Source organism: Pagrus pagrus (assembly GCF_965226575.1).
Source record: "Pagrus pagrus genome assembly, chromosome: 10".
Classification (NCBI taxonomy): domain Eukaryota; kingdom Metazoa; phylum Chordata; class Actinopteri; order Spariformes; family Sparidae; genus Pagrus; species Pagrus pagrus.
In genome coordinates this window covers 22901525-22914973 of record NC_140194.1, presented here as the reverse complement: position 1 = coordinate 22914973, position 13449 = coordinate 22901525, and the positions used below count along the sequence as shown (strand labels likewise).

Sequence of the window (13449 nt, the reverse complement as noted above, 5' to 3'; positions counted from 1 at the left end):
GATCCACGGTTGTGACGCTATCACTCTGACGAAATCTGTCCCCAGACAGACACACAGACAGGCAGAATACTCACAATACTCACATGGACGCACACACCACCCAAGTCTAGTTGAGCAGTCTTTGCTTGTCTTCACTATTTTCTGTGTGTGGACTTTGCTCATTGTGGCACCCAGCTGCTGCTCCACACCGGCCCCACAAGATACTGAAGCTGCTCTTGTGGTCATGTGTGTTAGTGTGTGTTAGTGTGTGTGTGTGTGTAAAGCTATCACAAGGCGTCCAGCACCCGGGGCTGTGCTTTGATTGAATAAACAGGATACAGCGTTTTTGACAAGCAGAGGCCCGTGTTCTGCACACACATGGATGGAGTGTGATAAGCATCAGCTGAAGTAGACAGAGATGGAGGGAGAGAGAGGGCTGAGGGCAGAGAAACAGAGGAGAGGAAGAGAGGGACCAAGAGGGACAAGATGAGAGACGGTGACGGACGGATGGAAGGATAAGAGATGACATGATGTACTGAGGAAATATTGCCGTCTGTCCTGCAAGGCTCACACACAAAGTGAACATGCAGGACATTCACACTGCAAATCCTGCAGGATGTGGCGTGATGTGACTCTTCTCTTAACATTTTCTGACTCCGCAAAGCTCAAGTGAAACACGACTCTGACCTTTACAAAAAGAAAAGTTGTCTTAGTAGTCGACTGCAGCCAGAAATCCACATTTGAAAATGATCTGGCACTGAGTAAGTGTGTCACTTTCAGTGATATCTTTGATGTAAATAAACACTTTGTTTTGGTGCGCTGGCTCCAAGAGATTACTAACAGGTATGTGGTCCTCGGCTCCAGCTATTTCATAATCATTTATCCCTTCAACAATTGTTTGACTGCAAATGAAAAAATACTCTGATATTCAACTGTGTGTGTGAAAGCGATGCGTGGATCTCCATCCGTGGATCAGGCTGGACGGGTCATAGGATTAGTTTAACTCTGTTTCCTTTGGAGGGTTTATAACCACAGCTTTTAGTTTTGCTGATTAAATGTGCCACCATATTTGCTGCAGTGACAGCAAATCAGAGTGTTCGCGTGTTGTGAACCCGCCTGTGTAGACGCATCTTACTACAGTATCTGAATAATGCATCCTTTAAGTAGCAGTAAACAGACTGCGCCTGTGACTTCACACCAGCTTTATGTTGGTCCATGGTCGCTTTCTGCTGACAATCCTCCATCAGTGCTTCTGACCACACCTCACTTTAAGGCCAACACGTCCAGGAGAGCACAGATGGGCGCAAGTACATTTTTGTTCACACAACACGGGTGCTGGGCGTGAAAATGACAACTGCGTCGGTCTGAAACTAGCAATGACATTTTGCGCCAAGCGGGAGATTGAGCCTGAGATAAAAAGTGAGCACCTCATAACAGCACCTTAAATTTAGTTTTAAATCATGTTATTTAGTAACACATTAACATTCAGCGTTAAGGACCGCACAGAAAAATGTATTGTCAGACTGAGTCAAGTCTAAATAGTTAATGCCAGGCTTAAGGGCACTTCAGTGGTGGTTTGTTCAGCAAACTCATTTATTTTCTTGGGTCTGATTCTCCAGCAGGTTTCAGGGATCACAAGGCTGCTTCTTGAGCTTCAGGCTCCACCAGAGAAATGTCAACATGATTCCTGCCTCTGTGGTGTCTAACAGAGCTGTTTGAACATTGACAAGTTGATGCTTGGTTAATGTAGTAATGAGATACTGTGTCTGCTTGTGTACAGTACACACGCACTCACACCGAAATCCAACATATCCGATGTACAGCGGCGGTGTTTCGCTTTGGTCGCGTTACGATGGCAACTGACAGTGGTCTACATTTTTGTTAGCAAAGTGAGTGTGTGTGTGAGTGTGTGTGTGTGTGTGTGTGTGTGTGTGTGTTTATGTGTGTGTGTGTGTGTGTGGTAGTAGTAGTTAGTAACAGCTGCGAGAGGCTCCGGTTGGCTGGCAGGAGGAATGGCAGGCATCCATTCTGAGCATTCCTGAGGGCCAAACACTTTCACCTCAGGAAACCACTCCAACACCGCACATGCTCGATCGCAGTTTGAACACTTTGAATTATTAAAACAAGAACTTCTCAGGAACAAGGTTTTGAAATGGATGATCATGCATTTTTACTGTTTTTGTAACCGGCTGCTTTCAAAAAGCACAAGAGTTTTACATTCTCTGGCCGTGGACATGATCCAATCCTTCGTTTATCTAAATGCAACGAAAACGTTGCGTGTGTTCTTCTGTCTGCCTGAAAGTCTGATGTTGTTCCTCTCCTCTGTCTGTCTGCTGTTCTAAATTCTGGGTCATGGTCCTGTTTCAGGGTGGGGCTGACGAGCTTGTAATGCTCCACTGAAAGACATACAGCAACAGTGAGTGTACTTTGGGAGATGCACTTTGCTTTACTTTACTAACAACGTCAAATGAATCGATTTAAAATCACACAACAATACATACATTTATCATTCTGAGGGTTCTGGTAGCTTTTTTTTTTTTGTGAAAAATGTTGGGATGTGTGAGTATTTAACTGCAGCCCCTGAGGGTGGGAAACAACCTAACAAAACCCAAACTTCATCCACAGAGAAACCAATAAAAAACATTCATACACAAGTATTTGTTTTTAGCTACACAGCTACAGCTGAGATTATACGCATGACCTGTAGTTAAAATGGCCGAGTCTTTATCCTGCGGTCCTGCTGAGCATGGATGCTCTGTATAAGATCCAGCTAAGCCTGTGAACGGAAGTGGTAATCACAGTGTAAAGTAAGTTTAGCACTTGCAGACGCTGGGGCACCACAACAACAATGGCTGAACTTTAAATACAAACTTATAGAGTTTGTTGCTGTGATTTCTTTTTTTACATATAGAGTAGAGTAACCTCCTGAAGTGGCGTCATTAAATTAACATTTTGCAAAGTATGAAGTTCCCAAAGAAGATATTCCGATGCTGGAGAGGAATCATTCAGTCCTGTCAGCTCCATCCATACTCCCATACTACATATACAGTTCATTTCATGGTCAAATATTGGGAGCTGTAGGACTGTATCACAGGGACTACTTCAGGTAATGGAGCTTAAACCTTGAGAGCTTGGTATAAAAACTAAAATCTGACAGATTCCTGACTCAGACTGCACAATGCTTCGCCTACATCTGTCTTAAGGCTGTCTCACACACTCTCACCACCCAAACACTGACTATTTTTTTTCCGAGGAGGATACAATATTGGTTAGTTGTCTTAAAACTGTTTCGCGTTTGTCTGTTGTTATTTTTGGGCTCCTCAGTGCCGTTTGTCGATTATTAATGTCTTCCTTTAATCTTCCAACGTCTTCTCATCCTCCAATTCATGAAGTTCTTCATTACACAGTTGACGTGTTTTCTTCTGCAGTCATTTTCCCATTAATATTCATATTTTCAGATGTTTTGGGAGTTTTGAGCTTTTTCTGTGAAGTTTTGAGTTTCCTCATTTACAGCCCACAGTCATGGAGATACAGTATGGAAACAGGCATTCCCAAATACTGACGAGATTAACAGATAAGTCAATGTCTGATTCTTCTCTCAACTCACCTTCATCCTTCCTCTTTATTTTCTCTCCACCTCACCAAATCCCCTCCTCCGCTGCCCTTCATTTATCCTCCATCGCTCCTCCCCTCCCAGTGTGTGGTAAATCTCATCAGTGAGCTCCAGGAGCAGATGTGCAGGTTTCAGGAGGAGATCAGCACCCGTATCCAGGAGAAACGGGCCCTGGAGGAGAGGGAGGCCCAGCAGGGGGAGCCCGGAGGCGGCCAAGCCCAGGGTGACAGCCCTCAGGTGGGGTCAGCCGGCTCAGACATCAGCCTGTCTGGCTCTGACGCCCGGATGCACAATGGAGGACAGACTGTACACGTAGGGAGACTTGATGGATGAACTCATCTCTTCCCCTCCTCCCCCATCATTTCTTCTCTTCTTCTCCTCTCCCTTTTTAACCAGTCCACACACCACCCGGTATTTGGAAACTTCCACACAATCAAACTAACAGTCTCTCTTGTAGTGTGTGTGTGTGTGTGTGTGTGTGTGTGTGTGTAGTGCAGGAGGTTGGGGTCACGCTCTACTCTGGTTCTTGCAGATATGGAGACTTTTGATTGACTTTCCAAATACTTCCATACATTTGAAGGGTTTTTAAGGTTGGAAAAAAAGGAACCTTACAAGTAGTACTGTCCACTGTAATTATTTGCAGGTACATGTTTGGGGCATAGCATCTCAAAAACGTGCCCCTTCCTTTGCCTAACAAAGTATTTGAAGTATTTGGAAAAAACATATTTCAACCCGATCTGGATTTGTCTTTTTAAATTCTTTCAAATTGGGTTTTGGACCAGGTGTTGTGTTTTTACCTGATTTGACGTGGTTTTCTTGCATGACACTGGTTCCTCCCTCTACTAACAACGTTTACATCTGTCAGTTTCCTCCTACACTGACCAGGTGGATGGGTCATGTAACTGTTCCTAGAAGAAAAATGTCATGCTATACAAGGTTTCCCTCGCACAGTGGCACTGTGCAGCTGGCAGATGTGCAGCCTGGACAGCTGGTCAGTCTTGTTCTGGGTCCTCAGGTTCATCCTTTCCCTGGTTGTTGATAACTGCACGCTGTGGTATCTGTTTCAGGAGGATCGTGTTTCCTATATTAACCACTGTACTGTCCAGCCCTGGAGACCTTTATAACTGCACTGAATGTGACCCTGATGTTTGAATACCCTCCCATTTATGTGTTGGCATGTATACAGTTCAGTAATGTTGTTGATTCTGACACTTAGCTGCTATTTTTGAACTGTTTACACTGCTGAATCTGGCCTTGACAAAGACATATGCAGTAAAAGATGCTGCGTTTTGTTTTTTGCTGCAGGAGTTGCTACAAGAAGTGAAGCAGCTGAGGAGCAGAGTGGAGGAGCTGGAGGGAGAGAAGGGCCAGTATGAGAGGAAACTAAGAGGCACCAAGGTACATAGTACATAAATCTTACATCTTTATGATGAGCCAACCTGAACTGCTTTTACGTATATACATGTCGGCCATATGTTGTGTGTTGGACAGTGTAGATAAAGACATATCAGTGTTGCAGACTCCAGCAGTCTGGATGCGAAAAGTGAGTTGGTAATGAAACGTACTGTACATAGCTGTTGAAGAGAAATATAAATAAACACAGCTGCAGGGCTAATGTGGCCCTGTTATATCAGATCTTTATCAGAGCTACAGATTAATGTAGTGTAACCATATCCAGCATCGCTACAGTCATTACAACCGCCATCAAAATGCTGAAATAGAAAAACAGCAAATTATAATCTTGAACATGATTCTTCTGGCTCCGGGCTTTCCCCAGAGATCTGTGAAGCTGGATGTGTTGTCGAGAATATCTCACACTAAACCACCAGTGCTTTTTCATGCATTTAAAGGAATATTGTGATATTTTTGGGATATCAGCCTTCTGAACTCTTACGCTCACCTTGAGATTGTCTTTAGTACAGATTGAACTACAGCCTGACAGATGCAGGATTTTGGGGGTAGATACTAATATTTTTGAAACATATTAAATGTTATGAAGATCTGTTAGATTAATTTATTTTGGATTGTGCCCCAAATATATAGTAAGAGATATAATTTACAGGGTAGAAATCTACAACTCTGTACAACAAACTCTGTTTCTAAAGTAACTCAACCTTCCTTTGGCATTTCTGTACTATACTTTCTTGTTACTTAATGGCTGACATATATTATGATACAGGATATCAGCAGTCAGCTAATATCAGCACATGTTTTGCTCTACCTGTTGATAAATTGTGTTAGTTATTGAGCTTTAGACGTGCTGGTAGGTGGAAGATGGTACCTTTGCACAGAGCCAAGCTAGCCATTTCACTCTGTTTCCAGTCTTTATTCTAAGCTAAGCTAACTGGGTGCTGGCACTATCTTATTATTTACAGTAATAACTTGAGAGTCGTATCAATCAAACTATCTGCAAGTATGTTTAAAGCATGTTTTCCCAAAATGTGGCCTCTTCAAGTATCCAGCGTTCTGTGTATACTAGAAAACTGGTTTCCATATACAGTACAGGGTATCAGAGAAACCTTTCCAAGCCAGCTAGATTCCTCCTGGGAAAAATCCATTTCTTGGCGATATGGAGCTATGTTTCTAATCTGCTGTTCACATATCCACATTGGTATGTAGTGTTGTGAATGCAGAGCAGCTGTATTAAAGGAGCGTTCAACCTCATATTCAAAATAATTCCACAAAAGACTGAGTTGAAGATTAAAGTGGCAGTTAGTCATTCATGAGCTGCTTGTATTAGCCTGCAGCTGACACACTCACGAGTGTAGATGTCACATTACAGAGTGATAAGGTGACTAATTAGAGAAACATTTGGGAGGAAATGAGGTACTACTATGTCATGATACAGATAAGACAGCAAAGCAATATACATATATACTGTGATGTTGTCATGTGGACTTTGTGAACTTCCCTCACTTTAATCTATTTATGACTCAGCATGACACTTCTCATGATTCACACATTGATTTAACCTCTTTAACTTCTGATTAATTGTTCTACATGTACAGTATATTCTCTATCTGCATCACATCTTTTCTTGAAGCTTTATGATGCTCACCCTGACGTGTTCCCCATAAGTCAACCTGAACAGTTTAGTATTTTTGGAAAGCCTGAAGTCTGTATGAAGTTGAAATAATGGTTAATGAGTTTGAGCATGTTGTTGTGGTTGCACAACATGACATTATCTGGAATATGTTAATATCTTATGATTAAAAATGCATCTCTCTCCTAACGCATTGTTTGTTATTGGTTGAAGTGCCATTGCTTTCTGTGCTTACAGTGCTTCCTTCCTCCTCTCCCTCCTCCACTCTGTATCCTCTCTTCTTCTCTGTTAACCCCTCTGCGGCTTGCTCTCTCCACTTTTTTCCCCGCTCTTCTTTTTCTTTCTCCTCATCTCTAAATCACCCCCCGTCATTTCCCTCTTCCTGTGTCTCTGCTCTCTCTAGCTCTCTATCTCTTACTCTCTCCATGTGTGTTACCAGTCGCTCATGACCCAGCTGTCCAGCCTCAAGCTGACTGTGGAGCACACACAGCTGGAGAAGCAGCAGTGGGAGGAGCGCTGGCGCGGCGCACAGGTGCCTCCTCTTCCTCCTTCTCTTCCTCCTCTTCTGCCTCTTGCTTTTGCTTGTCCTCGCTTCTCTGTGTTTGTTCCTTTCCTCTGATTATTACTGGGACCTTAAGATAATTCTCTCTCTGTCTTCCTCCTTATCTACCCGTCTCCCACCTGTGTTATTCACTCCTCCTCTCTTCCTCTTTCTTGCCTGCAGCTCCTATTTTTCCTCCTTTTCCTGATTCTACTTGTTTTTCTTTTGTTTGCCCGGCTGAACTTTTTGTACAAATCACAGACGTTCAAGTTTGAATGAATGGGAGACGGATAGACAGAAATACAAGTCAAAGATTCAGATTTTGTCAGGAACAAGTTGTCTGTGCTCATGTGTCGGTGAGCAGAGGCAGAAAAAAGGACCTCCTGCTTCTGACTTTCTCTCCCTGCCTGTCATTTTGTTTGCATGGGTGATGTAAACCAAAGTGATCGTCATGTGCATGAGTCAGTTGATCATGTGAGTTTGTGTTTAATATCAGCCAGATGAGATAATTATTGCTCTCTCTTTCAAAGTCAACTGAGTGTATAACAGACATAAGTTCACCTAAACATAATTTTTGTCGTACGAAACTGCTGATTAACATTTCAAACTAGCAGAACTATTCTGTCTCTGTTAATTATTCCATGCCTTGGCCCACTTCACTGCCCCATTGTGCTCCTTTTGTTGGCCTCCAGGCTTCTTTGGCTCATGGGCTTTTATTGTGAGGCAGCTGCAGGAGGTGTTAAGTTTGCATTTATAGCATAGCACCATTGTAAACATGTCTGCACACACACCTGTTTTCTCACACCTGTCGTCTGCAACTGTCGTTCTTCAGCATCTTTGTCTCGGTTAGGCGTGATTCTTTTATCCTCGACTCAGATCAGGTTGTCCACAATACGGCAAGCCATCCGTTTAAATTTACTAGGGGCAAGTGAAATTACAAACTCAAAACTAGCTAGATTGATAGATATGTTAACCTGAGGTGCAAGTGCTAAACTCATAGAGAGGATTTTTTGGTGACTTTTGGCTTCATTTTATGCCTTTACTCGATAGCTTGTTGTAAAAATGTAATAGGAAGGACATGAAGCCCCAAGCTGGATGCAGACTGCAGACGTTGCTGTTCATGTCCAGTGCATTTTTGCTTTCATTGGACAGTCAGTAGTGAAGAGAAAGAAGGCAAAGTAATGGAGAAAGAAGGGGGTATGATGTGCAACAAAGATGCCCTGACGGAATCCAACCAAAACCATTAACTAATTATTCGATTCCTCAGTCACGTGGGCTTCAGTGGAAATTATAAGAAATGGAAAAATGTCTTACAAATTGCTCTCAGATGCTGGTACAAGTGTGACCATGCCCTTAGCTGTTAGTCATGTGGCAAGCACGTGAGAGTCATCACAACACATTAATAGAGATGTGAACTGATGCTGGACAGAATGCTGTATCCGAGGGACGGCAGCTCAAATGACTTCTCTTTTGAATAAAATTGTCCCTTTGGGCCAAAATACTGCATGTAAGTTGTTCTCAGAGCAGCGTAAGCCAGCAGCCAGTGTCAGTGGCTGATGTAGTTTTTAAAGATAGTGGGGTGTAGGAACGGGGAGAACTGTGGTGGGTTTTGACTCAAATGTGGTTAATAAAATAACCAATAAAAATGGTGAACAAATGTTTTCACACCTCATGAAGGGAATGCTTAAAGTAGGGAAGATGATTCAAACAAATAAAAACATCAGTATGCAGCAGAAGCGTGGCAGTGGAGCCCTGTGGATTGTGGATTTCAGCACATTTTACAATAGTTGTCTTTAGATGTGTTTTCTCTTCTTGCTAAGCAGGCCTAGTCATGATGTGAGGACCTAGCCCTCATTTGATTGTTGATGGACTCAGTATCTGGTTTGTCTTCTCATTGTGTAGCACTGTTTTTAAGAGACACGCTTGCATTATCAGCAGCTCACAATGCCATCTAATATCATTACCCGAGGGATTCGTAAACAATTCACACCTCATCCCTTGTGACTCTGGCCGCTCTCACATGAGTACCACGAGGCATGTTAAATCACATACAGAACATAACACATTTCCAGCTGCCCAATCAGACAGTAAACATGATAAAATACTGTTGTTTCTAAGAGGACGCTGCGAGCCCAGTGGCCTTTAGACTTGAACCCCTAACAACCCTAGATATCCACTGACCTGGAAGACTGACACAGCTCACAGACTTGTACTCTGCCTTCCTCCACAGGCAGAAATCTCTGAGCTGCAGCAGCTCCTGGCCTCCAAAGACGCTGAGATTGAATGCCTGCAGACCCAGCTGCTGGCCAGAGGCGGCACAGCCAATGACAACGCAGAGAGAGGTACATACAGCTGCCAGTCCGACCAATCACACCAGATCCACGTCTGCCAGTGTGGATGATGTGCATGTCTGTCAACTCTGATTACTGTAACATCTAATCAACATGTCCCTCTCTCCTCTGCTCTAATCTTGACTTGTTTTTGACTCTCTGCTGCCTTCTGCTGTAGAGGAGGTGTATGTCAAGCAGCTGATTAACAAATGTAAGGCATGCTGTGCTTTTGTCGTGGACTAATTTTTCAACCAAACTCTTCTGTCTATACAGCCACTTGGTAGCTCAGTTGCTCAGTTTTTCTCATGATAGATAACATGATAAAGTGTTGTAAAGTGTGATTTCAGCTCAAAATCTAAACAAATCTGAAACATAAAAACAGCAAGCGGTCACTTTAAATGTTTCATCTTAGTAGTCTTTTAATCAGGTGTCTGGTAGCAGAGTGTTTGGTTTAAGATTTGGACCTTAGCCCTGTTTCAGTGTGTGTGTTGGTTATAATTCAGTGAACCAAAGTGCAGTAAGACTGTATATCCTTTCAGTGCAACATGGGAAACACATGCTTGAAGAGTTTTATACCACCTACAGTATACTATGTCCACCTGCTGACAAAATGCCATATGAGGAATCAAATTTAAGATATAAGTCGTTTATTTACTCTCATAACTAATTTTGATTTCCTGCACCGGGAGGTTTAAAATCGTGACCGTAGTTTTGAAATCATGAGAGAAAGAAATGTTTGTTCTCAGTCTCAAAAATTGAAAAGCTCTGCATCTTTCTACATAATATTGAAACTGTCTCTCCAGCTGAGATAACACTGCATAGTTCTTGCTCGCCCACACACACACACACACACACACACACACACACACACACACACACACACAGACTGTCACAGCCTCCCTTTTCCCCTACTCTGTGACCTCTCATCTATTTCTATACTTCTGTTTTGGTCACATGTTCCCTCAGACTGTGCAGGATACCAGCTTCACCTTAGCTCTCTTTATTTCAATCAGGACAGACTTCAATCTGAGTGTGTCCTGAGTGAATAAATAATGTTTATTGCCATGTGCGCAATCAAGATGATGCCTTGATGCCTGTTATATTTTAAGTGGGAAGGCGAAGTCGTGAGTAGTTTACAGTAAGAAATCCCCCCAATGGAGCCTAGACACTTGCTGACTCTAATGAGCTCCCTGTGGGCACTGGATATAATGAATTGAAGTTGGGATAGAGAGAGTTAGAAAATGGTGAATGAACAAAGTCTTCTTGCCATTGTAGTTTTTAAATGAACAGTCACACCTAAACTGTAACTGTCGGTCCACAAGGGACGCCAGTGTGTACGGCCACAAGCACATAGTTTGAAGCCTGGCAAGATGGATTGTCAAAATCACATCATCACATGATCTCACAAATCCATCTGCCTTGCAATCAATCAATCAATCAATCAATCAATCAATCAATCAATCAATCAATGTTTGTATTGCCCCAGTTCACAACGAAACTTATACCATGACACTTTCCAATTTGAGCAGGTCTAACCTTACTCTTAAATGAATTTATTTACAGAGACCCAACATTTCCCCCTTGAGCAAGCACATGCTGACAGTGGCAGGGGGGCATGGAGATGTACAGAAGCCACAACAATAATGACAGCTGTAGTAAAAAAAACAATAACTAAAATATGAATATTAATAATACTAAAAGCATAATAATAATAATAATAATAATAATAATAATAATAATAATAAGGTAACTGATAAAGGCCATGTTTTCAAACATCAGCTGTGTTTGTTTCTGTTCTAAATATGTAGTCTCCAGCCCTAGCTGAGATAACCTTGATGACATCACCATGACGTCATTGGGGTTATTCTCGCAGACTTGACAAAGCTCCTCCAAAGCCACAGAAGGCATAATGCTATATTATAGTATGAGTGAACTGAGCTTTATGTGTAAAATGGTGGAGTTCCCCTTTAAGAAGTCTGTATTTGAAAGGATATCGAATGACTTCTGGCCCAGGCCTGTTTGTGTGTTCACATTGTGTTGCCGGTAAAAGCCTCATCTCTCTGTATAAATGTAATAATAAGAGTCCAGTAGACTCTTATTTTGTGTTGGTATTGGCGTCATCAGGACACACAGCACCAGTTGTGTCATCATGAAAGGCTGCAGTGTTTGTCCCAGGTGATGGCGTATGGGCAGCCATGCTGTCACTGTCTATTTGTTTTGCTTGTTTATTCATATTAGCATGGCTGTCATATCTGTCACCAACATCACATCAGGCACCCATCATGCTCTAAATTTACAAGACGTGAGGTTACTGTGAGTCCAAAATAACATTTTAAAGCCTCTTGTTTCTTTGTTAGACCAGGAATACCAGCGGCTGAAGGCGGGGATGGAGTCTTTGTTAGCGTCAAATGATGAGAAGGTAAAATGAAACCTCTCTTATTACACTCCTGTTGTAATGAACGTTGACCGTCCAGCTTGTTTTGATGAAAAGTCCCATCAATCTACCTGATTCACGAAAAGCAACATATTTGTGTCCTACTGATGACAGGATCGACGTATAGAGGAGCTGACCATTCTGGTGGGCCAGTACAGAAAGATTAGGGATGTTGTGGCACTCACGCAGGGTAAGAATTACATCCTCTGCTGTCCCAGAATGTGACTTTGAAAAGAAGTTCAATGTAGGAAACGCTGCACTCCTTCCTTTTTATGTAATGGAGCCATGCTGTGTGATATGTGTTTTTACCAACCAGGGAGCAGTGAGGAGGAGCTGAGTGGCAGTTTAAGACTCAGAGCCATCACACACAAAGCACACTCTGATTTCCTCCGGTCAGAGGTAAGACGAGGAAGTACAACCTCTAAGACTGCAGTGTGAAGCACTAATCACATCTATCATGATATATCCTGTGAAACAATAATTCCCCACAAATAGACATTGATATTTTGCCTGAAGACTGTTTACAAAGCTGAAAAACAATGCTGTGTTTTGTCTCTGCACAGTTGTCCTCAAGAGGGTCTTCTCCGCTCATGTTATCCTCATCTCCTTACCAGAGAGAACTGGACTCTAGGTATGAACACTCAAAATGCACGCGCGCACACACACACACACACACACACACACACACACACACACACATCTCACAGCTTCCTATTCATCTTACCCCTTGTGTGCCATTTGTCGCAGCATCCAGAACTCTATGGACACATCGCTGTTGTCCACTGGGGACACAAGCTTCTTTAATGGGTCGTGGTAAGTAGAAGCTTTCTGTTTTTTGTGTCGGTGGTCATCATGTTTGTTAAGTGAGATATGAATGATATGATTAGAGATCTTTCCATTTTTGTAACTCTGAGGTTTTTTTTCCAGGCATCAGCGCCGGTTGCTGTCCAGCAGTCTTGAAGAGTTGCAGAGTGGATCCTTACAAAAGGTCTGTTAGTTGATATCAAGTCTGTGGTTTACTGCGACTGACTGACTCTCATAATAATATCATCAAATCAAACTAATCTATATATCTAATCTAACCTGCTACATCTGCTGCCGCTGCTTCTTGAATATCTGATTAACATTAATACTAACTTTGTTCTCTCTTAATGAACATCATTTTAACCTGATGTGGGATTTCTAACCTGCTAACTCTTGGTTTGTGTGTATACGTGTGTGTGTTCTTTCCTCTCTCATGTGTCTGTGTCGGATATAGGCTGTAGTGATCCAGCCAGTTGAAACTGAATCAGACGTAGGGGCAGAGGTACTGATCTGCTGCATGACTTCACACAACCTAACCTTCATCTAACCCCCAGAAACGCACACGCACACGCACACGCACACGCACACGCACACGCACACACACACTTACGAATAGGGTCCATTTGATTTGACTTCATTAAAAAAATATTTATATATCCTGTGCAAAAAAAAAAATTCTTCTCTTCTTTTTGTCAAACTTACTTG

At 42.5% G+C, this 13449-nt stretch overlaps 1 protein-coding gene across 2 annotated transcripts in view; it reads left to right on the top strand.

Moving 5' to 3' along the window:
• ppfibp2b (PPFIA binding protein 2b) overlaps nt 1-13449 on the top strand; it is an 83045-nt gene that overhangs the window by 52798 nt on the left and 16798 nt on the right. The window contains exons 7-17 of one of the 2 annotated variants that reach the window (XM_084364225.1): nt 3677-3904; nt 4898-4990; nt 9407-9518; nt 9685-9717; nt 11864-11925; nt 12055-12130; nt 12257-12339; nt 12504-12571; nt 12688-12753; nt 12868-12928; nt 13199-13246. In XM_084364225.1, coding sequence (XP_084220351.1) covers nt 3677-3904; nt 4898-4990; nt 9407-9518; nt 9685-9717; nt 11864-11925; nt 12055-12130; nt 12257-12339; nt 12504-12571; nt 12688-12753; nt 12868-12928; nt 13199-13246 — 930 coding nt within the window. The remainder of the gene's footprint in view (nt 1-3676; nt 3905-4897; nt 4991-9406; nt 9519-9684; nt 9718-11863; nt 11926-12054; nt 12131-12256; nt 12340-12503; nt 12572-12687; nt 12754-12867; nt 12929-13198; nt 13247-13449) is intronic. The other variant, XM_084364226.1, reaches the window with a different exon arrangement.